The sequence below is a fragment of the Euprymna scolopes genome, chromosome 1, assembly GCF_053919585.1.
Source record: "Euprymna scolopes isolate OS-2025 chromosome 1, ASM5391958v1, whole genome shotgun sequence".
Classification (NCBI taxonomy): Eukaryota; Metazoa; Mollusca; class Cephalopoda; order Sepiida; family Sepiolidae; genus Euprymna; species Euprymna scolopes.
In genome coordinates, this window is record NC_136482.1 from 132831373 (window position 1) to 132858191 (window position 26819).

The window sequence follows — 26819 nt, forward strand, 5'->3', positions numbered from 1 at the left end:
CACATGTACACACAACAGGAAAGCAAACGCTGGACAGATTATTAGTACTACTACTACTACCCAGCACACGCGCACACACGCACACACACTCTTTATAACATGTTCTTTTGAAGAGACGATTTTTTTAAGCTGTTGACACACATGTTTTAAAAATCTAGCAAAAATTAATTTTCCTGAAATTTTTCAATATTTAAAAATAAATTATGCCGGCTGATAAAATTTTAAAACTTTTTTTTAAAGCTAGAAAGATAAAATTTAAAAATACTTATTTTTATATATATATATATATATATATATATATATGAAACTAAACTAAAAAAAAAAAAAACACGCGTTCACTCGTGGTCTTTTCATTTCGGGTTTGTATTACTGTACACATAGATTCGAAAAAGTTGTCAAAAAACAAATATATAACAAATAAATGTTATCAAAGGCAAGATAAGTTACTTTTCTGCCAAACTGGATATTTAAATTAACCACACGTGGTCTCAAAATGAATGACGATGCTCAAAGTGTATACACATTTTGACTCCTCCCTTTACTTAAAAATTCACCAAAAATCAGGAAATTAACGAATTTTAATGAAAATTGCAGTATTTTTCAAATAATGATCGCAGAATATAATGAACTAATTACTTTTTACTTAACTCTTAGTGAAAATGTTTTATTTTGTTTAAACAAAAAATACCTTTACTAAAGTTATGGTTTTCAGTAGTAAATAAAAAGCGCAAGAATTTATTTTTGCTTTTTTTAAAGCATCGTAATTTGTAACAATAAAAAATAATTTTTACAGTAACATTACGAAAAAAAAAACCCTGAAGTCCGTATTAATGTATTCGATATAACTCGAAGAAAAATGAATTATCGGATACTATTCAGGAAATTAAAGATTCAATTAGATTCCTATTTCAGTCACCTAAATTATTTAGGATGAAATGAGTTTAGGAATTTATAGCCAAACCTAAATATTTTTTTTTTTGGTCGACCACTCTAATTTGTTTTGGGAGGGGGGGGAACAAATATATAACAAATAAATGTTATCAAAGGCAAGATAAGTTACTTTTCTGCCAAACTTATTCAATGTAACATATTTATTCAGCTCGAAAAACATACAGTGTTTACCGATGTATTTGAAAATTCAAGATGGCGTCTCATACCCTCTTTAACACCGTAAGTTTGGAAAAAGGTGTTATAAATAAAAAACTATACAAAATATGGGTTTGTATTACTGTACACATAGATTCGAAAAAGTTGTCAAAAAACAAATATATAACAAATAAATGTTATCAAAGGCAAGATAAGTTACTTTTCTACCAAACTGGATACATTTTTCGTGTTTTTATTCAATGTAACATATTTATTCAGCTCGAAAAACATACAGTGTTTACCGATGTATTTGAAAATTCAAGATGGCGCCTCACTCCCTCTTTAACACGGTAAGTATGGGAAAAGGTGTTATAAATAAAAAACTAGAAAGAATACTATTAAAACCCGCCGAATATATGTCAAGCTATGTCACGGTAACATATATTGAGCGAGTTTTTAACAGTATTTTATCCAGTTTTTTATTTATAACACCTTTTCCCAAACTTACCGTGTTAAAGAGGGAGTCAGACGCCATCTTGAATTTTCCAATACATCGGTAAACACTGTATGGTTTTCGAGCTGAATAAACATGTTACATTGAATTAAAATACGAAAAATATATCCAGTTTGGTAGAAAAGTAACTTATCTTGCCTTTGATAACATAATGCTCTGATGAACTGCAATCACTTGTGCCCCCACGACGTAAACACCCTCGAGAGACCCGACAAGCTGCAAAATCCCACCCCCACACTGTAGAGATCCCTAGATGTAAAAGATCTTTCTACTCCAGTAGTTTCTTCCCCAGAACTGCTAGACTTTGGAATTCCATTCCAGGTCACTGCTTCCCCAACTGTACTGACTTGCATAAGTTCAAGTGCAATGTGAACCAACATCTCGCTGCCCAAATCCCTTCATAGTACCCCAGTAGATGTTTCCCCTGATAGTAGCCCCCTACACCAAAGTGGCAATGTGCCTTGTTTGGGGTGAAAATGTAATAAAAAAAAAAATATATATATATATATATATATATATATATATATATATATATTTGTTTTTTGACAACTTTTTCGAATCTATGTGTACAGTAATACAAACCCAACATTCATTTTGATTTTAAAAAAATTCATTTTGATTAAAAAAAATAGTTTAATTTTAATATTTGTTTATTGTCTTAACTCATATCAAATGTTTTGCTTGTGTTCTGCTTCAAATATTCATAATCTTACATGCATAATTTTCATTTAATTATATTAAATAAACTTCAAATTTACTACAAATCAAATCGTGTTCCTTCACTTTTTTAAAATGTAATTTATAAGTAATTAAAGATCTATAATACAACGAAATATTCAATTGCTTATAATACTTAAACAAACTTGTGTTTTTTTAATTATTTTTTTATTATTAATATTAGATGAGTTTCAGTATAAATCACCGTGTTCTTTCTTTATTTCTTTATTTTAATCCAATTTTGAAGTTTTGTAACGCTGTCTGTAAAAATTACTGTTCATTATTGACAGTCTAAGAGTTCCACATATCTTGCTTGTTGGGACCTCGGCGATGACGTCATTTTTTCAGCTGGCCGGCCATCTTTATAACGAAGGCCACGCCACCATCCCCCCAGCAAAAGGGGAAGCCTGGCATTTTCTCACCCGAAAGGGGGGAGCTTGGCAGTTTCTCCCCCAAAGGAGGGAGCCGGTGTCCCCCCCAAGGGGGGGGCGAAGAGGCCAGGAGGAGGTGACTTTTTTCTTGGGGGGGGGGAGAAGGCTCCAGGCACCCTCCTCCCTGAAGGTGGGGTTGGGGATTATCTCTCCCTGAAGGGGGGAGGCCGGCACCAAGCATGTAAATCCAGAGGGGTGACTTTTTTTGTTACCCCTCGGAGTGGGAAGGGGCCCGATCACCTAGGCAACGCCGGGTAACCCCTGCTAGTATATATATATATATATATATATATATATATATATCTTCCTGTGAAGTTCTCACTGATTCCAGATTTGAAATCGTTGATTAATGATCTTAGCTCTCTTCCATTAAATTTAAAATGGCACTGTAGAATGTTTTCTTTTCATGTGATTGAGTGTATTTTTCTTATGAGGGTATTTTTCCTCGAATATCATTTCTTAGTAAATATTATCACATCTATGGACTTGATGTTTTCCTTCCTTGAAACAACATTTTTTCTTTTTTATTCCATCCATTTTTGTGTGACTGTTCCTAATATTTATCTGTCTGATAATTTGTGATAGCAGTATCGGCAATGAAGTACATGTAAGACACTTATAGAAAAAGTAAATATAAAAATGAATAAATCAAAATCATGATTGTTGGCTGTATTTTTGTATTAACTGGAATATAATTTTACAGTATAATATGCTCTGAAAGTGGAAATACATCTTCATTTAGCTTATTATTTGTAACAATTTTTATCATTTTATAAAAAATGTATACTTAAAATAGTATATATTTTATATACTCTCAAGATATATATATATATATATATATATATATATATATATATATATATATATATATATATATATATATGTATGTATATCTATAATATAAAGCTGAACGTCTGTGTGTGTGTGTCTGGTCACAAATAGGCTCCTATATGGTTGATTATTATAGAAAACTGATCACATATAATAATAGAAGATGTATCGAGACACAGGAATGGGTATGTTTGATCTGGCATAATGATGATTCATTAAAATTGTGGGGTCTGCGTACACGCCTGGCCCACAAAGTATGTAAATAAAAAATTTAAAAATTAAAGAAAAACGTTTACAAGTGTTTTTGATATAGATGTACATAATAATACCTTGATAAGTATGTTTTAACTTAAATAGGGACGGTATAATAAAATTGTGGGGTCTGTGTTCGCACCTGGCCTCCATAGAATGGAAATAGGCACAAACTTTAATAAAGACGTTTCATATCTATCTGCGTAAGTATACTTTGATAATTATGTTTCAGTTTGAAGAAATATGGTATAATAAAATTATGGGGTGTTCGTTCACGCCTGACCTCCATAGAATGGAAATATATCACAAAGTTTAACAAGGTTTTTTAATATAGATCCACAGAATATTGTGATAAGTGTTTCAGTGTGAACAGGTATGGTATATAAAATTATGGGGTTTATCTATTTTATTTTTACTTTCATCATATTTTGCTTTGGTTTTGATACCCCCAAATTCGAAGCTATCTTTTTACAACCCTTCCTTTTTATAATCTATCATACTTTCATAAATCAGAGTCCATTTTCTGTAGGCTGTTTTTGAACATATTCAATGACGGGTACTTTTGCTAGTATATATATATTTATGATGGACTCTCCTGTCGATTTTGACATATGAGCTTCCGCCACAACAACTAAATTGCTCGGAAATCCATACAGATGATTTGTTTATAGCGGTGAAGACTTTATGTAGAACCATCCACACTTTTTGGTATTACTGCTAACTTTGTCAGTGCACACAACTGCCACAGGACAGAGTATACAGTAAACCGCAGGTTTTTACATTAGAGTTTCCTTCTCCTAGATACATGTCAATGAAGACGGGGGGGGGGGGGCATCTCTCCCAGTGAATTAATGTGCCCCCAGATACCAACCTGGAAATTTCTATGACTCGGCACAGTACTTTTTTTTTTTTTTTTACAAGGAAGTCACCACTTATCAAGGCCCGGAAGCCACTCGAGGATAAGGGTTATTGTGTGTACAGTACGTTAGTGTTGGAGATTTGATAAAGTGTCTTACTTAAGAAGGCGGTTCATCGGGAATTTGTTTACATTGGACCTGAAGACATCCAGGTTGTATTCAGGTGGGAAACAGGCAACCGGAACAGAGTTCCACAGGCATGCACTTCTAAGAAAGAAGTTTTGTTCATGGAATCTACGTTTTGATTTTGGCACAGATAAGGAGTGGGGAAAATTTTTGACAATGGTTTCAGCGAGGCGGGTGTTTACAGTGAAAGATTGGCGAGGGTGGGGGGCATACAGCAAATAGATTTCTCAAATGGTCACCCATCTGGTACTGGCCAGGCTCAACATTGCTTAACTTCGGTGATCTGCTGAGAACCAGTATGTTAACATGATATATATATATATATATATATATATATATATATATATGCCATTAAGTGTCTGTCTGTTTGCATTGACTTCTAAACTAATTAACCGATCATTATGAATTTTAAAACACAGCTGTTAGGTGTAAGGGATCAAAATATGGATTATATTTATTTTAATTTAGTTTTACGCATTAGGGGTAAAAAAGGAGTGAAACTAGTTCGTTAAATTCAGATACATCCATTATTGTGGAATTTTAATAGAAAGTATTAGACTTTTAATTAATAAATATTTCCAAATTTCAGTTTCTTTGAAGTATTTTAAACACGTTTTAACACACATAATATGAGCACAACCTTCCATTTCAGATGTTTAAGATTTGCATTGAATTTAATCTATTATCATTAGATACCAATTAAGCAAGATTCCATGATTTCCAATTTCTTCTTAAGACATGTTAAGCTTGTAAAGAGGAAAATGTCACCATTTGTGAGGAAGGAGAAAAGGGTTGCTTTTTGTAAGGAGAAGGCAGGCAAACCACTTGTAATAAGAAAGAGGTGTCGAGTAGATATCCATCTCTTCCAGTAAGAAAGAAAAATGCACTACCATTAGATTGATTACAAGGAAAAACTCCTGCTTTACATTTTAAATCAATTTTATTAATAAAACGTTGCATGAACAAACAGTGAAAGGATCAGGTAGTATCAGAACAGATACTACGTTTCACTTCTAGCCAAAAGGCAAAGGAAGCATCCACACGAGTTTGTCCCAATCAGGTGTCTATTTTTACTAACTATGAAATATTTCCTTTTTATTTTTCAGGGCGGAGAAAAAAACAATTTCAAAATCATTGGACATCTAGCAAAGGAAGACATTTTTTTTTTACTGGTCAGAATTTATGATCAAAATGTAGTTATACACTTTGTTATGGTATGAAGATATTCGGGGTTAAAATATACCATAGCATCTCCCCCTCTCCCTTCTCTATAATATAGATTTTTGAGAATTTCTGGAATGTAAAGCTTAGTCATTTTACTTTTTTATTTATTTGCACATTTTTTAACTTAAGGTAGACAACTCCTATTTTATTTTTCAATATCAAATGAGTTATTACATTTACTGATTTTTCTTTTTAGTTCATTGTTTAAAAATGTTTCATGATAGCAGTGTTTGGATGATACCAAGTAATTTTTTAAATAAATTGTAGTTCTGCATGTTACTATATTGCTAATAACATGGCAGAACAATAACAAGCAAAAATTGACTAGTCAGAAGCAAAGTTTGATTTGCAAGTTTAAATGCTATTTGAATCCGAGTTTGAAAAATGTTAACAAGATAAGTTTATATTTTAGAAAATCTGATTTTTTTAAAAATAATGTTTATGTTTTGTTTTTTTAATTATATTTGGGAGAGAATCATATGTCATATAACCTGGAATATCGTGTGGTATTTATCGGCATAAACTGGTGCTAATTAATAAATCCAGCAAATATAGAAAAAGGGGTGCTATGACATATATATATATATATATATAGCCCATATCTATATTATTATGCTTAAATATACATTTCTTCTGTTAACAAAAATAAAACCGCTTTGTTTTCATTTTTAGTTTAAGGACTGGATGTCTAAAAGCTAACTAACTTCTTTGAATTGAACATATACATACACATACGCATACATATACACATACATATGCATTTACATGCATATACATATTTATACATACATATATATTTACACATACACATACACACACATATATATATTCATATACACACACATGTGCACGCACACATACACACACACTAACACATATATACACAACAAAGACCCACAAAACTGTTATTTCTTTAATTGGTCTAACCCTGGATGTATAATATTTAAAATTTAAAAAAAAAAAAAAAAGATTCATATGCACATCTTTTAATGTTATCATATAAACGGAAGTAACTTTGCTTTTTCTTCAAAGAGTTATTTCCTTTACGCTGACTCGCAATGCGTGTGTGTGTGTGTGTGTGTGTGTGTGTGTGTGTGTGTGTGTGTGTGTGTGCGTGTGTGTGTGGGAACATGGGTTGGGTGGCAGGGCAAAACGGGAGAGGAGAATGGAAGTTATGTTACACTTTTGCCCCATTAAAATTAAAATGTATTTCTCTCTCTTCACTAACACTTGAAATATTACTTTTCAGTAATCATATGCTTTCCTAATCCATGCAATTTTATCGAAAAGATAATATGCTCACTTTTTCTTTTCTTTTTATTTTTAAAAGATTATAACATACTGAACATATTGGTGTTAACATCAGTTCAGTGTTACATATGGATTACAGAGAGGAAAAAAAACACTTTTTAAATTAGTAAATTAGCCGACACACCGATGGAAATCCAACATGGACGTTCTATAATATAGTCAATCTAAAACTTGGAACAGAGACTTGTTAAGGTGAAATGAAAAAGTAAAAGTACAGGTAATAATGGCAGAAAGAAGATAGAGGGACATGGTTTTGAGAGCAGGTTTATCATAATTTTTTGTAGGTTTCCGACTACTTTTTGATTGTATCTGAAAGGTAAAATCCTAAAGTTCATTTCCTAAAGAAAAAAATATTTGTACGTATGAAAAATAAAGTTATAATGAAAAAAATGTTTTAACGGCGACATTCGTAAGCTGACAAATTCATCTAAATTTTCAAGTTAAATAAATTTATTGTAAAGATCCTTTGAAAGATAAATATTAGTTTTCTGGGACTATTTCAAACATAATTAGTGAAGTAAAATCCTAATATATTGAATCAAATAAAAAAACATTTTGTTTGTCCAAAAAATGGCTTAATTAGCCTCCAAAAATCAAGAAATTCTAGCTTCGCTTAAGCAAAAACAAACATAGTCGTCTGTGAATTCTATGATAGCCTAAAATATAAGAAAGTCAGAAAGCTGTCTGAAAATGACGTCAGGTAGTTGGAGGGAAGTATGGAGTGCTGGTTTTCTTTTTTTCCCAGCCATGCATCCATACATTCCTATTGTGAACATTTGTAGAATGTTTACCACTTTTTAATATAATCATTTTTCTGTGTTCCTGCTTTTAAATGTAAAAAAAAATTTATTTTTCAAGATTATATAAAAAGCAAGGAAAATTTTAGAATCTTACATATAAAAATTATGCGAAACATATAATCTAAAAAAAAAAAAAGTAGAAATATTTTTTACAATTATAATTTTTTTGTGTGAAAATATGAAATAAACAGTGCTTAATTCAATGAATATATTGGTAATTCGAGGAATTAATTTTTCTCTGGTTATATCGAATTAATTAATACAGACTTTCAGGGATTTTTTTGTAATGTTCCTGGAAAAAAAATTTTTTTCTTTTTTATTATTATAATTTAAGATACTTTATTTATAAATTCAAAAATAAATTCATTTTTTTTTTTTTTTTACTACTGAAAACCATAAAGGTGTTTTTTGTTTAAACAAAATAATACATTTCCACTAAGATTCAAATAAAAATAATAGGTTCGGTATATTTCGTGATCATTATTTGATAAATACTGAAAATGTCATTAAAATTTGTTAATTTCCTGATTTTTGGTGAATTTTTTAAGTAAAGGGAGGGGTCAAAACGTTTATGCATTTTGAGCAGCGGCTTTTCATTTTGCACGTACCTTATTATATAAAAACAATTTGTTACAACAATTAAAATATGGTAAAGTCGTTAAAAAGAATCTTGAGGTGATATGAGAAAATAATTCTGTGTAGGCATTAAAAATCTTTCTTATGTTAAATATGAGGAGTCATTTTGAGTTAAAATTTAAATGCTATTTTAAATATTAAACATACTATCCATCATAGTTGCAAGACAGCCGTGGTGGATAGTATTGATTTAAGCATTTCTCGAGTTTAAATGGGTAAAGTAAAATAAATTCCAACTCGGAATGACTCCTCGTGTAATAATATTTAATATAAGAAAGATTTTTAATGCCTACATAGAATTATTTTTCTCATATCACCTCAATAATCTGTTTAGTGATTTTACCTGAAATATTTATATTCTTATGAATATTTAAAAATTTTGTATATAATTCACTAAAATCCTTACCCGATCTCGAAGTTTTAGATCAACTGCTTAGAAAACGTTTATCCTCCTAAAGCAGCTCTGTATCGTATGATTTACTAATTAGCGCATTTGCATAACTCATTATGCAAATGTGCCAAATTGTGTGAGTCGGTAAACAACATGATTACTAACTTTTCTATACAATAAGAAGTTTGCATTAGAATCGCATTTATTATTATTAGATTGTTAAAGCAAGAAGCATTAATTTTACTCGTCTTTAATAAAGGCATGGTTATCTCCCTTGTTGATATATAAATCAATTAGAGTAATCTCTATTTGATATCATATTATTGTTGGCTATCGGTTTTTATTGTGTTTTCCTTTGTTCTCTTTGTATTTTGTTTTAGGGAGGGGGTGAAGTCCAAATTTTTGTTCACCGATCAGTGTGTACAATTCAATTTGGTATAATTATCTCCCTTGATATAACAAGTGCTATTAAAAGAGTCTCAAAGGAAGAAGTGATTTTTTTTTTTAATGCGTGGAGTTCGAGTGATGATGGCCGATAAGATGTGTTGAAGTTCAACAGTAAACACATCTTATCGGCTATCACTCATACTAACAATTTAAAGGAACCCGTCCCTTTAAATTGTTAGCATTATTGGAACGTTAAAAATAAATAATTCCTTTGCACTTTATGCGGTCAAAATTAACACATCAGATTTTAATGCGGAAAAATCCAGTTCCAGAAAAGGAGGCATTTTGGATTAGAAATAAATATAAAAAAAAAGTGTCTCGGTCGATGAGGATTTTTACTCCCTCTGATCAAACTGACCGCCTGACCGGATTTCAGTGGTTTTCTGGTTTAAGGGAAGCAATTTCAGATTTGTTATTGATGGTGAGCATTATTTAAAAACAACTTCTTTTTTTTTTTTACTAAATTAAAATGTCGATGCTTGTGTAGATTGGTAATGTTTTGAACCAACACATTTCAAGTGAAAACATTACGTTCTTACGTGTCATATTAAAATTAGTATGAATTGCAAAAATTACGAAAAATGATCTTATTATTTTAACAAAAAATCGGCGCTGTTTTACAATTTGCCATTATTCTGAAGCGTTTATTTTTTTCATCTCATAATTTAGGACGCTAATAAGCTGTCAGTAAGTTTTCACGAGCGGTTTACAAAAACATACGTTTATGTTGTTTTGGTTTTTAGGGGGAGGGGTAAATTCAGTTATAGAACTTGTATAGTTTTTAACAGGTGCTTCTCAGAAGCACTGCTTCTGGAGTTAACCGAGCAGAAGATCCGTTTAATATTTCAAAAAAATTCTGTTTACATTTGGGGTAGGGTCGATGGAGGGCTGGAGGAGGGGTATATGGCAACCGCACGCCACAACACCACTCCTCACAAATGTATGCACGTATAACTGACCATGTTTTCGCTTCTCACGTCCACTTCTTGGGACGAATTATTTATTTTCGCGTAGGCGAGTAAAGTATTTGCCAAACTTTGTTACATTAAATGAAGTAATTGAAAAATAAGATTTTTTTTAACAATTCTTAGTACAAGATTTATCTCCCTTAGACCAATAAGTTAATATTTCGAATTGGCTGTTTTTACTTCAATTATTTTTCTACTGGGTCATTATTTTATTTATTTACTGTTGTTGATTTATAGTAATTTCGATATGACACGTAAATGCGTAATGTTTTTAACAAAAATGCGTTAGCTTGAAACCTCACTAATGTACGCACGTACCTTTATTTTATTTGCACTAATACGAACAATACTTATAACACATTAACTGATAAAAATTATGTAAACACTAAAATTCTACGTGGCGGCCTCCTGTGCTCATAAAAATTATGTAAGCATGAATAACTAGTTACTTCCGGCTTGAAACTATATTTCTAAATTTACTAACATAAATTTTAAATTTGTCACTAATAATCCACAAATTATATCCGATTATGAAGTTACATAGTCTCTTCCCCTCTCCGTTACTTTTGAACTTTGTTGGCGGATTAGAACAATTACGTTCGAGTTAATTATAGTTTTTTGTATTGATTATTACTACGGTGTTCCGTAATTTTCTTTACTTGAAAATAAGGAAAAAAATAAGTCCATAACGCGAAATATGTTTTTGATACACTTGTAGATTAATACTTTCTACTGATCCTTTCCTTTCCTCCACACACACACACAAAGGTACTTGTCAAGATAGTCGACAGATCGATTGGTACTGGTAGTTTAATCAAGACATTAAAAAAATGAAAATATTGCAAAAATGTTATATTGTACCTACCCGTTATGGAATTAAGTTCTCCAACAAAATAAATTCACTTAATTTATTTAAGGAGATTGTTTGGGTTTTGTTTGTTTTTTTTTTTTTTTTTTTGTTTGTTTGTTTGTTTTGTTTTTTTACAGCGGGAACAATTCATTATGCCACCGAAGAAAAGGTAACCATGTTTCAATTTTTAGATCACGAGAAAGGAAGAAAAGCTATTATTTAACATGGGGAGGGGGGTTTGGGCGCTGTAGACTGAGTTATCTCCTCCTGGTCTAAAAATTCAAACATGACTACCTTCAGATCACTGTCGTAAAAAACATTTTCCACTGTAAAAAAAACAAAAAGCTACTTGATCAAATTAAGTGAATTTTTTATTCCGAAATGTCGAAAATAGTAATATATCTACAAATTCATTGCGTACAACAACTGCTATTGTTTTTTAATATATATATATATATATATATATATATATATATATATATATATATATATATATATATGGTGCTAATGCACTTACTGATCCGCGCTATTTTTTAAATAGTATTTCCAAGTTTAATTAAAGTTTTATTATACAAAACACCCTTCCCTCCCATGTTAAGAATGGCTTTTTAAATAATAACGTTATTATTTCAGCACGGATCAATAAGTGCATGAATACTATATACAGGGTGTCCACAAATTCTGGCTATATTATGCAGCCAGACTTTGTGGAAGCATCCTCTAGATTATGTAGCCAGACTTTGTGGGCACCCTCTATATATATATATATATATATATATATATATATATATATATATATATATATATATATAAATGTAAATGTTGGTTCGTTCGGAGTTAATTGTCTAAAAAACCACTGGACGGATGGCTTCCACGTTTTGGTATAATATGTTTATTATATCCATGTGTGTTTTTATATATTCCTTTTTAATTATAACATTATACTTAATTTTTCTATGATAAATAGGTGGATTTCTTTTTACCGAGAGGCGATTTTTTTTATTTAGGGACAATTATTTATTACCGCTTCCTGTCACGTGACCAGTGTTACAATTTAGCGGTTTTCCTGCTAGATCTGGAGATTTCGTTTACAATCTAGCGGGAAATTCTAGAAAATCTGGAGGTATTTGGCACCCAGAGACACCCGCATTAGATTGCTTGAAAATACTTTAAAACATAAAATAAACTCATTCAGGTAAGTAAAAAAAGTAGCATTTATTGCCTTTGGTAAAAATTATTTATTGATTATTTGTTTTGTTTTTCACCTTTTTTTTTCGACTAACCATTCTTAAATCTCACTATAAAATCGATTTTTCCAAGTACATTTTAGGTGGGGGGGACATTCCAATCTCCCCGAAGGGGTTTGTATTACTGTACACAGGTTTGTATTACTGTACACATAGATTCGAAAAAGTTGTCAAAAAACAAATATATAATAAATAAATGTTATCAAAGGCAAGGTAAGTTACTTTTCTGCCAAACTGGCTAGCGATTTTCTGGACATTTCTTTCTCCTGATCTCGCGGGGTTTTTTTAAATCTCAGTTGACAACATTGCATCACGAAAAAAACACTACAGGCTTAATGTAAACAGAATGTGTTTACAATATGGTAAATTTTCAATGGGTTTATTGATAATGTAACCATGTGATTGAACTTTAATTTAAATTAACCACACGTGGTCGAAAAATGAATGCCGACGCTCAAAGTGTATACACATTTTGATTCCTCCCTTTACTTAAAAATTCACCAAAAATCAGGAAATTAACGAATTTTAATGAAAATTGCAGTATTTTTCAAATAATGATCGCAGAATATAATGAACTATATATTTTTTACTTAACTCTTGGTGAAAATGTTTTATTTTGTTTAAACAAAAAATACTTTACTAAAGTTATGGTTTTCAGTAGTAAATAAAAAACGCAAGAATTTATTTTTGCTTTTTTTAAAGCATCGTAATTTGTAACAATAAAAAATAATTTTTACAGTAACATTACGAAAAAAGCCCCTAAAGTCCGTATTAATGTATTCGATATAACTCGAAGAAAAATGAATTATCGGATACTATTCAGGAAATTAAAGATTCAATTAGATTCCTATTTCAGTCACCTAAATTATTTAAGGTGAAATGAGTTTAGGAATTTATAGCCAAACCTAAATATTTTTTTTTTTTGGTAAATATCCAGATACGCTACTACAGAACACCGACCACTCTAATTTGTTGGGGGGGGGGTGATGTTGGGGCGCGCACGCGCCAACATCACATCCGCTCCCCCCGCCCCCCCCCCCGCTCGCGCCCCCAATGTACAAAGTAAAATCTTCGGAAAATGTTAAATGGTGTTCTAATTGGTAAATGTCGGTGCGTTACTTACGGAAAATTTGAAAATTCGCTGTTCCAGGTAAAAAAAAAAAACAGATAAATTACCCCCCCCCTACTCCAACTTGGTGTGCTTTCCTTTTCTTATTTTATTTCTTTTTCAGCTAATTTTAAATTTTCCACCCAAAAAGCGCTATAATGTATTTTTGAAAATTAGAAAATTCTATGTCCTGGAAAAAAAAATCCCCTCCCCCCAACATAGTTTGCTTGGTGAAGCCGTCGTTTATGCTACAGCGTGCATGCGCGTAGCATAAACGGATGCTGCAAAATGGTGGAAAGAAGTTCGTGGGTTCAGGGGTAAATACCATGCAAACGGTAAATTTGCTCCAAGTTTGACTATCAGATTCGTTGTCAGCGACCTCAATTACCTATAAAAAAACAAATTAGAGTGGTCGGTGTTCTGTAGTAGCGTATCTGGATATTTACCTTTTTTTTTTCTTGCTTAAAAAAAATAGCATTAATACAGTAAGTTAGGTAAACTGACTTTTTCGTTTAAAAATGGAATTATTTCCCTTTCGCTATTAACTTTTTTTTTTTAATTTTTTTTTTTAATAAATATTTTGTGGGGTTTGTATTACTGTACACATAGATTCGAAAAATTTGTCCAAAAAGAAATATATAACAAATAAATGTTATCAAAGGCTTCTACCAAACTGGATATATTTTTCGTGTTTTTATTCAATGTAACATGTTTATTCAGCTCGAAAACCATACAGTGTTTACCGATGTATTGGAACATTCAAGATGGCGTCTGATTCTCTCTTTAACACGGTAAGTGTGGGAAAAGATGTTATAAATAAAAAACCGGATAAAATACTGTTAAAAACTCGCTCAATATATGTTACCGTGACATAGCTTGACATATATTCGGCGGGTTTTTAATAGTATTTTATATAGTTTTTTATTTATAACACCTTTTTCCATACTTACGGTGTTAAAGAGGGTGTGAGACGGCATATTGAATTTTCGAATACATCGGTAAACACTGTATGTTTTTCGAGCTGAATAAATATGTTACATTGAATAAAAACACAAAAAATATATCCAGTTTGGCAGAAAAGTAACTTATCTTGCCTTTGATAACATTTATTTGTTATATATTTGTTTTTTGACAACTTTTTTGAATCTATGTGTACAGTAATACAAACACCCATTTTGTGTTTTATATACATAAAGTACAATTGTTGAATGTTACTGTTGTGATTATATTCGTTGGGGGGGGGCACAATTAAAAAATTAAGAAAGATTAAAATAAAGCGAAATTTAAGTTTCCGTTCCATTTTTACAACAACCGTAAAACAGTGCATACTCAGCAAGTTTTATCATAATTTATAAGCATATTGAAACACTAAATCAACATTTTATTTATTTTTTTGCATAATTAATGATGGAAGTATTTTTCTGTTTATTTTCTTAACATCTGTTAAAAAAAAAAAAAATAATTTGTACATTCTCTTGAAAAAAAGAATCAAACTTTTCTCTACTTTCACATGTGTTCCATTTTAACAAACTGAGCCACAGCAACGCGTAGCCGGGTACAGCTAGTATATATATATATATATATATATATATATATATATATATATATGAGCAAACAGTTAATAAAACATGTTAAAAACACTTTGAAATGAGTTAAAAACATATTTAATCTGAAAAGGAAACACTAGATAAGTGGATAGTCCTAACTTAGGACTATCCACTTATCTAGTGTTTCCTTTTCAGATTAAATATGTTTTTAACTCATTTCAAAGTGTTTTTTAACATGTTTTATTAACTGTTTGCTCGTATTATAAGCTCTATCTCCTATTTGGTTTTATCAAGCTTTCATATCTGGCTGAGATAACTTTATAAATATTAATTCTTTAATATTTATAGTATACTTTAATTTTACCATCTTGGATCATTTTGTTAAATTTAATTGTAATTTTTATTTTATTTTGTATATATATATATACAGGGTGCCCACAAAGTCTGGCTATATAATCTACAGGATGCTTCCACAAAGTCTGGCTACATAATGTAACCAGATTTTGTGTTTGTGGACACCTTGTGTATATATATATATATATATATATATATATATATATGTGTGTGTGTGCGCGTGTGTGTGTGTAGGTTTATTAGTACAGGTTAGAAATGTTGGAAGCCATAAAAATAACCGTTCCGAGTTATGTCCCCTGTGTGTGAACTCTTCATGGTCTACTAAAAATGTAATTTTTATCCAATTTTCCCGTAAAAATTATACCTCAAATAAATATTCTTCTTTTGATGCAAAGAAGAGTTGAAAAGTAAAAAAAAAAATATTTTTAAAAAGCTGCACAAGATTGCAAAGACATTTTATTATTTAAATGAATAAATGCAAAGTGTTTTTTCATGTAATATTCCTAGATTAAAGTGTTTTACTTAAAATGTGAATTGCAATTACAACTAGTAGTAAAGAAGCATCATTTTTTTCTGTTCTTTTTTTTTAAGAGAAAAATTATAAATATTAACCATTATACTTTATTTAGGGAATTTTTTTTATTAAATTTCTTTATTCAAGTATATCTTTAAAGCTCATCAAATGTGCTTTATTTAAACTGGAATAGGAGGTCATCAGAGCATCTAGGCAACCCTGTTGGATTCACACCCAGATTCTATTAACTACATTTGGTTTAATTGTTAACCTCTTTTTGATATTTTTCTGTAGATATGAAACGATTTTTTGACATATGTTTTGAAAGCTTAGAAAGATATTTTTGAATTCCATACTCTTTGTATTTGTTATGTTTGTTCAACAATTAATAAAGAATAATTACTTTCTTATGCAGTTTTTTGTTTATTTATTTGTTGTTTCATTGTCCGTGTTATGATTAAAAACATACTAGCTGAAAGCCCATTTTGCAGCCAGTATTTAGCTAGTATGTCAAAAAAATTATTTAGTATTTAGTAAGTATGTTTCTTGAAAAGTAGTACTTAGCTAGAATGCTTTAAAAAGACAATATTTATCTAGCATTTCTTAAAAGACAGTATTTAAATAGTATGTTTTTAAAAAAGTATTTAGCTAATATGTTTTAAAAATTATAAAACTGTAATTCTGCACATTTTGCTAATTCATAAAAAATAGGGATTCTACTGTTTAAAATGAATACATGTTAATAATTTGAAAATGTTTGTGATAAAAGAAATTTTTAAAAAATACATCCTGACCATAAAAAAAGCAATATGATCTAGAGGTAGATAATTATTATTCCTTTTTACATTTACAGGCTGTCCTTTTTTTTTTTTTTACAAGGGAGTCACCACTTATCAATGACCAAAGCCACTCAAGGATATGGGTTAATTAATGGTGTAGAATTTGAGGTAGAGTTTGGATTATTTAAGAGGATGGCTCAACAAAAACTAGTTTACATTGAACTTGAAGACTAGCATATTGTAATCGGACAGGAAGCAGTTCAATGGAACATTGTCTCACATGTAGGCAGTTCTAGATTGAAGGCAGTTCTAGGATAGAAGATTGTTGATAGTAATTGTAGCTAGTCAAGTGTTTTTTGTGAAAGCTTGGCAAGGGAGGACCATAGATTAGAGCACAAATGAGCACTAACCATGAAAATAATGATAGAGCAGAAACAGGCTCACAATATCTCTTCAGTGGGAAAGAGGTTGCAGGGAAGAGAAAAGGACATCACCTATTGAGTTTCAAAGCTGGTTTTGAACTCAATCAAGGCAAGATAAGGTGTGCTGAAGAGATCCTGTCCAGATGTGGCAACAATATTCCAATTTAGGACATACTTGGCTCTTATACAGATAGAGAATTGCATCAGCAATGAGATACCTACTGGAGCAGTAGAATGATCCAACCATTTTTCCAGTGATTTTAACAACAGATTTGATGCTTGTGTTCCATTTCAGATGAGGAGTGAAGGTCAGTCACAGAAGCTTGTTAAGAAATGGTGCTTCCCCAAGACGAGGGCCATTCATTTTAATTGGGGCCAGATGGGCATCAGAGCGATTATGATGATAAAAGAGAAGCTTGGTTTCAGATGCATTAAAATTAATCTGCCACTTTTTTCCACATTGCACCATTTGCTCAAGATCAGAAGAGAGAGAATCAGAAAAATATTAGTCATTGTTGATCTTTGAAGTGTTGCTATAAATTGTGGTGATGCAAATATCTAAGAATATGGTTTGGGAGAGTGTTGCTATAAATTGTGGTGATGCAAATATCTAAGAATATGGTTTGGGAGATCATTGATGAAAATCAAAAAGAGATTTGGGTGCAGGATGAAACCCTGAAAGACACTAGCATTAATACTGTGAGCTTGCCCATCGACAACTACTCATAAACTTATCAGAGAGAAAAGATTTAATAATTAAGAGGATATTTCCAGTTATTCCATAGCTGAAAATCTTGTGAAGTAGACCTTTATGCCATACCTTATCAAAAGCCTTTATGTCAAGAGCTATTGCTCTAGAAGCAAAACCCTTGTCGAGAGATTCACTGATCTTGTGTGATATTACATTTAGCACATCAGCTGTACATCTAACAGAATGGAAACTATATTTCATGTAGGTTATTTCTGCTGAGGCGGTTGACCACTTTTCTATTTATCACAGGTTCCAGCTACTTACTCATGACACACAGGAGACTGATTGGTCTGTACTGAGAGGCAGATGACCGATCTCCAGAATTTTTAAATATGGGGCAGACTGATGAAATTTTTCAGGATGTTAGGAAGCATTTCTCCTTAAGGCAATGTTTAAACAGCTTTGTAAGTATGCAAGCTAGTGCTGGTTGAAGCTTTTTGAGCACTATGATTGGAATGTCATCAGGACCAGTTCTTTTACTGGAATCAAGGTCTTGGATAAGTTTGGCAACATCACACACAGATATTTGTGTCACATAGCATGTTTTCAAACACAGGAGGAAATACGGTGGGTAGGCAGCCATGGTCAAAAAAGATAGAATTTGCTGTATAGAGTTTTCCTTTGTCAGATACTGATCAAATTACCTCAGGCTCATTGATGATGGTTGGGATAGAGGACACACTTCAGTTCAGGACACTGTTTGCTATTCACCCAAACTCATGAGAAGCAAGTTGTTGCTCAGCTACTTTGAACTTGACAGGCTGAGTATACATCTCTCTCACATTCTTTATTACTCTTTTACAGTGGTTGCTGGCAGTCCTAAAGGTGGCTTTAGTTTCAGAACATCTATTTCGTTGAAAGCAGTTGAAATAAAGGTTTCTGTGCATAATGGCAGCAACACATTCTGGAGTGAACCATGGCTGGCTATTAGATTTTTGCTGGAATTTCTTGGAGGGTATGAAGTGGTCTATACCAACAATTAACCATTCCGTCAGGACAGATACTATAGAGGACACATTCTTTTTAAACATGTAACGAAGAGGTATATCTAATATATGTTCGGAAGTTATTCCAATCAGCCATAAAGTATCAATATACAGTACAATGGAGAGGTTTATCTGAAGACTTATATTTTGTTTTTATCTTAACTGAGGCAACTGATTGATCAGAAGATCACCTAAAACACAATAAAATTTTATTCTTATTTTTATGAGAACTAGTATAGTATGCATTACTCCAACGATGCCAAATTGAATATGTGGTATTTCAACCTTGTATTACATATTCAGAAAATCAAGTTGCCGTGATTATTACACAAATATAAAAATTCACAATTCTTAACTACTTGTTCTTGTATGTGCCCTTTTGGTGATTCCTTGTTCTGAAATCAAAGCTTTTTATCTACACCTTCTAAAGGACTAAGTCAAAACAAAACCATTGGAAGACATAGGAGATGTATTCGTCTTGATCTTTGTTCTAAATCCCAAACTAGTGAGGTGGGGAAGACAGAGAGAGAGATCAATAATCACTGTTGATTATGTCAGCAAATTTGGATTTAACATGTTCACACACGGCATGCTTCAAAAGAACTAATACTCTTTCTTTAAGACATGTGAAATCGTATTTGTTTCTAGCAATTCCCAAAATCTAGTAATCCTCAGTCCAATCAAACTTTCATTTTCTGTTATTTTCAACTAACCAATTTATTCATTCCATATTATCATACTCATTATATTAACCAGTCAGGGAATGACAGTTTCATTTGCTATCTCATGCAAAACTGATTTCTCGGTGTTAAAAGCAGAAAGAAAAGAAAACAGAAAGCAAAATACCTGTCAATCAAAACAAACCAATCTATCATCATCTCTTTTAGTTGGCGCACGCCAATGTCAGGCTGCCATGTACTGGAAACTTTGACAAATCTAACCTTTCACTTATTTGCACTTTATGGTTTACAAATTAACGGATAGCATGAGTTAGATGTTTTTTTAATTCTGTAGAAATGTACACAACAAAAAATTAGATACAAGGCCACTCAAAAATTGGAGAGTGAGGTCTATGGTCATCCTCACCACTGTACCTTTGGTTGGTCTATGCTAATCCTAGCTAAAGTTCTTATTTACCATAATACCACAAATACAGCGGGGGTTGTCCTACTTAAGATTCCCCAATCAAATCGTTTTTTTTTTTTTATAATAAAATGTATATTTATATTATAAGTAAAAATAAAATTCTATAAAAAGTTGATTTATTGAAATTCCATCTACATGAAGTGGGAAAAAAGGTCCAAAAATAAACAAAAAAATGTTAGTAGGACCCTCCCAACTCTCTCTAAATGGTAGACCGTCCACTGTTTTCCAACTTGATGAGGGCCAAAAACAAGCATATTGATCTCTAAATAGGGCTGATGGGATTAAAGAAAAATGGAGTGGGAGAGTTATGGGGTGTATATGATGTTGATCCAAAATGAGATCAATTATTGGGATGGCCAGGGGCAAAAAAGAAAAATTGGAGTGTAGACATCTTGGATGTTTCCTATCAAGGATGAAAGAGAAGCATTTACTCGGCTAGCTAAGAGCCTAATTTAGACACTTAAGGAATCTGGAGTTAAACAAGACTTGGAACCATGCACCCCATGCTTAGTGAGGAAGACGACTCTGACTTGGCACCTCTTCATGCATGCAGGCCTGCTATTCTGACCCATCTTCTATCATATTCTGTGAGATGTAATCTTTTCCCATCACATATTATCTTGACTTTCAGCTGTTTAGCATAGTATATAGTAAAAAATTGAAAAATCCTCTGTGGTGCAATAACATCTCAGTGACCGTTCTCAGTAGGATCTCTTGTTCAGTTAACACCAAAACAATAGCAAAACAGTCTTCTGACTGCTCAAATCATTTTCTCGTTTCACTGAATTTCCCTATGTACCTCACTAGCATTATACCTTGTCTTTTAAAACCGATTGGTCCACACATGAAAATTACTAACATCTACAAAACTCCACAACTCTGAGTATATGCTTTTTCCTTTTGCAAATAGCTGCTTGACAAACAAGACATTGTGGATTTTCAAATTAGGTAAGTGTTCATCTCTATTGTTACACTCCTTCCTGATTGTATGATCACATGTGTTACAATGCAGGAATCCTTTTGCGGGACAATAAGATCTCAATGTCAATCTTTTAGACTGTCATTGAGATCTTATTGTCCTGCAAAGGATTTTTCAGTTGCTTACAGATGACTGCTTCACAAGTAAAACATATTGGGCACTTTGAATCAGGTAAGTATTCATCTCAACCATCACATATACAAAGTATGTATAGCTGACCTTTGGATCAAACTTCTCTTCAAAACTGTTTCTGATTCTACACTTGTTAAAAAGTAAAGGACATTCCTTTGATTTTATGCTCAAAGCTCGACTGGAATTAGGTCAAGCTTTCCTTTCCTTGCCTTCAAATTTTTTGTTGTATAATTTTCAATTTTACTGCAATTCAATAAATATACTAAAAGATAATGAGGATTTATAGAGACTTTTTGTGGAATAAGTTATCTCCCTTGAACCATTCAGATTATAAGTTGAATCATTTCTGGATATTTAGCTCTCTCTATTCACTTTAGCAGCATTTTTTCCCCCTTGTTCAAGGATCAGACAATATTTTATAAGTCACAAATTCACTCTTCAGTCATCACAATTCAGTGAGTCGTCTTCAAATTCCTGTAAGTATACATCAAAAATTAAAGGCAAAGAAAAGAAAATAATAATAATAAATATCTTTATTTGTCTCCTTAAAATATTATGTGTAATCTTCAAATATTATGTGTCTCCTTTCTTTGGTTCAACGTCGAGATATTCAATTTCACACTCGGGCAGAGATTGCTTCAACATTTCTAGCGTTGCTTTTTTATTTCTCACTTCAGGAAGGTTGAAAAGTTGAAGATATTTCAGATTTCTGAATAGAAATACAAAGAAAATATTTACATGAGAAACAATAAAATTAAAAGATAAAGCGAAGAGTTTAATATAGCAATAATAAATCTAATTGTTTGGTTTAAAAAAAAAATTTTTTAAATACACCATCCCATGTTTACATTTTTCAGATCATTATGTTCATGTTTTTATTTTTATTTACTTATCAAGATTAAACGCCAGTCGAGGATAAAGGTGAATTAAGATGGATGGATTGACAGATGAATACCATGAGAGGATTGAAAATAATGAATAGATTTGACAACTTGTGAGGACAATTTACAGCAGATGTTTTTCAACATTAGATTTTAAATCTTTAAAATTTCTCAAAGAAACTGGAATTTGGAGACTATTTATTAATTGATGCCTAATTGTTGAAATTTCACAAACATCAGAGATAGCTGAATTTTCATAAAAAGCTTCCATTCTCTCCTTGCATTAATTAAAGGTAGCTCACATTATTCATCCTTATTTTTGTCTCAATTCAGAGTATTCTGAAACTCTTTTCTAAAATTTCATAATTGTTGGTTAATTGGTTTAAGAGTGAATCTTTCACATAGAAATATATAACATTTCTGAGGAGAGTAAAAAGTTGACTTTGGGTTTACTTTCGACAGCCTCGCAACTCCCGCTTCCTTTATTTTGTCCTTTAGTCCTCACATTTCATGAGTGTTGTTTCTGACAAAGGGGGAAAATTTCTGTTTTCTAGGTTGGAATTTATGAATCTAAGACTTATTATTGGCTAGTTATTAATCTTGAAGTGGTATTTTTATTTTTTTTTAGTTCTTTACATAAAATAGATTCATGCCTTGTCTGGAGCGATTTCCATAAAAAAAATTATGACAGAAGTGACGAATTGTAATATCAGAACAGATACTAAACTTTCCTCCTTGCTCAAAGTTATTCATCTGTTTAATGGCAGCTCCTAAAGTCTCTGTGGCAATGTATCTTTTAAACACTTAATGTTTTATTTTCATATGGTTTGGATTGTCCTTATTTATTTTCCTCCCCATGAGAGTAGAGTTAGACACAAAGTTTTCAATGTAGGAAAAATCCAACTCCTTAAAAAGAGGCACTCTGAATTGAGACAAAAATAAAAATTGCCTCAATCTAAAAAGATTTCTCCTTTACTGACCAAGAACAGAAAAGATAAAGTGTAACATTAGAACAAATACTACACTTTGCTCCGAGCCAAAACTGACTTGTCCACTTAATGGCAATGAACAATTTTTAGGTTTATTTAATGCACAAGCACACTACTCGGTGGATATAGTTCATTGTATACAGTTTATTGAACACAAGTTGATATTTTACCTTAGTTTGGAATAAATTACAGATTCATACCTTTCCCAATTTTAATCAGATACATTCTAAGATGGAGTACTGCTGCCATATCTTCAATTATTCTTCTCAGCTAACTAGAACCATGTAACATACACATACTTTCATCAGCTGATCAAATGCTTCTGGTAACTTGTCTATGATATGGTTTTATCATATTTTGACAGTATTTATCAACACATCTTCATATCCATCTTTTGTTTATCTCGCCAGATAGATAGATAGATAGATGGATCGAGATGGACAGATACAGAAATAGATAGATAACTAGATTGAGAGATATATCGATAATGCACACAGATAAATAGATAGATCAAATAAATAACTTACAAACACTTTTCTGTGTTCGACCTACTACATAACAACATTACCATGGGATTTCTTCCTTGGAGATTACAACATAGCCTTCTTAATATCCAACATTAATAAATATTTACCATAAACTGCCTCCACAAGTATAAATTCAATCCATCGTTTTCATTTCTCTCTCAATATTTTTCATCTTTTAACTGACTATCTATCCATCTAAATAATTCTTATCCTGCAGTGGCTTTTAGTTTTGATAACCAGTGACTTATTAATAAAAACAAAATCAAAAAGATAATTGATCTGATTGGATTTGATCTCAGCATAACTTATTCTATAGTGCACAATGGTATCCATTAGGCTAATGATGCACACTCATCCTATTTTACAATATAACAAAAAGAAATTTGTATTATTTAAAACTAGCAGGGCTATCTAGTTTTACCCTGGAAGAATAGTAAGTAATTCTATTTTTACCAATAACAATTGATTTCTTACTGTTTTCACACACAAGGTAAATCTAATCAAGGTAAAACTTATAAAAAGAAAACAAACAGCATATACACAAATTAAATCTTACTTTATAAAAAATGTTCAAGTAAAGTTTTACAAAAAAAGCAAAATAAGATAAAATACCCAAGATAAGTTTTGCTTTAAAAAATAGACTAATATGCTCTATCTTTCTCTCTCTATCTATCTCTCTCTCTCTCTCTTGTCAGCATCTGTGTGCCCATATATTTTTTGTGTCTATCAAAAATAAAAGACATTCTTTCCTTTATTTTTTAACTAGCATCGATACCCAGCATTGGTTGGATCCACATGAAGTTCTGTTTAGACACACCTGCTGTACTAAGAATATTGAGCACTTTTTCATTATTATATGTCAACTCGATTGTGGGCAACGTTGATACCCTCAAAACAATTTAAAAAATAAAAGATACTTAAAAACAGATGCAAACACAAAAATGTAATCGCTCTAAAAAAGAAGTATGTGACAACCTCCCTACCAGATACTTCAGCAGAAGGGATACGAAGAGAAGAAGCTATTCTGTGGATATTAAGCACTTTTTGCTGGCCATATGCTGGACCCCGCCCCCTCCAAAAAAGAAACATAAATAAAAAATAAATAAATCAAAATAGCTTGTGCGACCAAAAAAAAAAAAAAATGAGCCGCAGTGTCTGGGCTTGAACATGAAATGCAAAAGAGGGAAAGAAGGCGAAAAGTTTTGCCCATACGGCCATGAGGGCTTATAACGTCATGATGTTGCAAAATAATAATTTTAAACCTAGTTTTAGTTTAATAAGCGTGCGTGACTTTCGAAAGAGGCGATGCAAAAAAGGGACCTCCCTTCCAAAAAGTGATCCAGTCGATCACCACAGAATGTATCTTTTTTTTTTTAATTTTCACATATTATGCATCCAGGGCATTGCCCTTTCAGATGGTACCAGTTTTGACCCGGTCGTATGTGGATGACAAAAGTTTTTAGCAGACATATAAACACACATGCAAATAGATTATCAGTTATTAAGATTAAGCTTCCCTTTCTTTGCTTATAAAAATTAAATTTGCATGTGTATAATTTCTTCTTTTTTTTTTTTTTTTTACATGAGGTCACCATTTATCAAGGCCCGGAAGCCACTCGGGGATAAGGGTTATTGCATGTACAGTAATCAATGGGATAGTATCGTAGTAATCGTTAGTATTGGAGATTTGATAAAGTGTCTTACTTAAGGAGGCGTTTTATCAGGAATTTGTTTATGTTGGACATGAAGACATCCAAGTTGTAGTCAGGTGGGAAACAGGCAAACAGAAGGGAGTTCCACAGGCGTGCATTTCTAAGAAAGAAGCTTTGCTCATGGAATTTATGCTTTGATTTAGCCACAGATAAAGTGTGGGGAAAATTAATGACTGGTTTCTGCTAGACGAGTGTTTATCATGAAAGATTGGCGAGGGGGGATCAGAGATTAGAGCTCAGACGAGCACTTGCCATGAAAATAACGATAAAACAAAGACAGGCTCGCAACGTTTCTTCTGTGGGAGAGAGGTTGCAGGGAAGAGAAAAGGGCATCCCCCACTAAGACATGAAGTCTATTTTATATATAGTATAATTATTGAAGAGAGCAGACATGGAAGACTAGAATAGTGTTCGTGTTTTGGTGTTTCATATGAGCTAAGGAGTTTGAATAGTTATGACTTATTATATACAATTTATAAAAAAGAATGAAAGAAAAGCAAAAGAACTATTTTCTTACTTGAGAATTATTAGCTGTTGTATTCCTCCATCAGTCACATCTGCTGAACTGAGTTGTAAGTGGTTGAGGCTATCTTTTACAAAGTGCAGGTGGACGAGAGCATCATCATTCAAATATTTACAGTCGTCTAGAATCATCTTCTTTAATTCTGTCAATCCTTCTGGGAAAAAAAAATGGTGACAATATAGAAGCCGTTTTCTTTTTTTCTCTCTCAATCCTCCTCATTCATATTACAGTTTTGCTTCTTCCAGATTTATTCTAACCGATATTCCTATTGTGGTGGCCTCTTTTCTCAAGAGAGAAGATAGATACCTTCTAAAATGCTGCCTGTATAATGAGGAGTCTTTGGTACTCTTTGCTTATATCCAGCCTCACAAACTAAATAATCATTTGCTTAGTAATATAGCGGATGCAAACAATAGTATCAAGAAAAAAAGCAGCTAACATGCTTTACATACAGTATATATTTTTATATATCAATAACATGCCTAACATACAGTATATATTTATATATATATCAATAACATGCCTAACATACAGTATATATTTTTATATATCAATAACATGCATAACAAAGAGTATATATTTATATATATCAATAACATGCCTACCATACAGTATATATTTTTATATATCAATAACATGCCTAACATACAGTATATATTTATATATATCAATAACATGCCTAACATACAGTATATATTTTTATATATCAATAACATGCCTA

General features: G+C 31.7%; 3 protein-coding genes across 5 annotated transcripts in view; 2 read left to right on the forward strand and 1 right to left on the reverse strand.

Moving 5' to 3' along the window:
* The window catches only part of LOC145269469 (tyrosine aminotransferase-like), a 155392-nt gene extending 148974 nt beyond the window's left edge, over positions 1–6418 (forward strand). The window contains exon 13 of the mRNA XM_080125215.1: positions 5981–6418. The gene's annotated coding sequence lies outside the window, so the exon portion shown is untranslated. The remainder of the gene's footprint in view (positions 1–5980) is intronic.
* Positions 6419–9696: 3278 nt separating this feature from the next.
* The window catches only part of LOC145269538 (dual specificity protein phosphatase 22-like), a 129847-nt gene continuing 112724 nt past the window's right edge, over positions 9697–26819 (forward strand). Inside the window, exon 1 of the mRNA XM_080125315.1 lies at positions 9697–10104. Within this exon, the coding sequence (XP_079981441.1) occupies positions 9904–10104 (201 nt within the window). The 5' untranslated portion in view covers positions 9697–9903. The remainder of the gene's footprint in view (positions 10105–26819) is intronic.
* LOC145269759 (ATP synthase subunit s, mitochondrial-like) overlaps positions 21982–26819 on the reverse strand; it is a 49520-nt gene continuing 44682 nt past the window's right edge. For all 3 annotated transcript variants that reach the window (XM_080125643.1, XM_080125585.1, XM_080125515.1), the window contains exons 4-5: positions 26093–26252; positions 21982–22175 (exon numbers count right to left, since the gene is read on the reverse strand). In XM_080125643.1, coding sequence (XP_079981769.1) covers positions 22040–22175; positions 26093–26252 — 296 coding nt within the window. In that variant the 3' untranslated portion in view covers positions 21982–22039. The remainder of the gene's footprint in view (positions 22176–26092; positions 26253–26819) is intronic.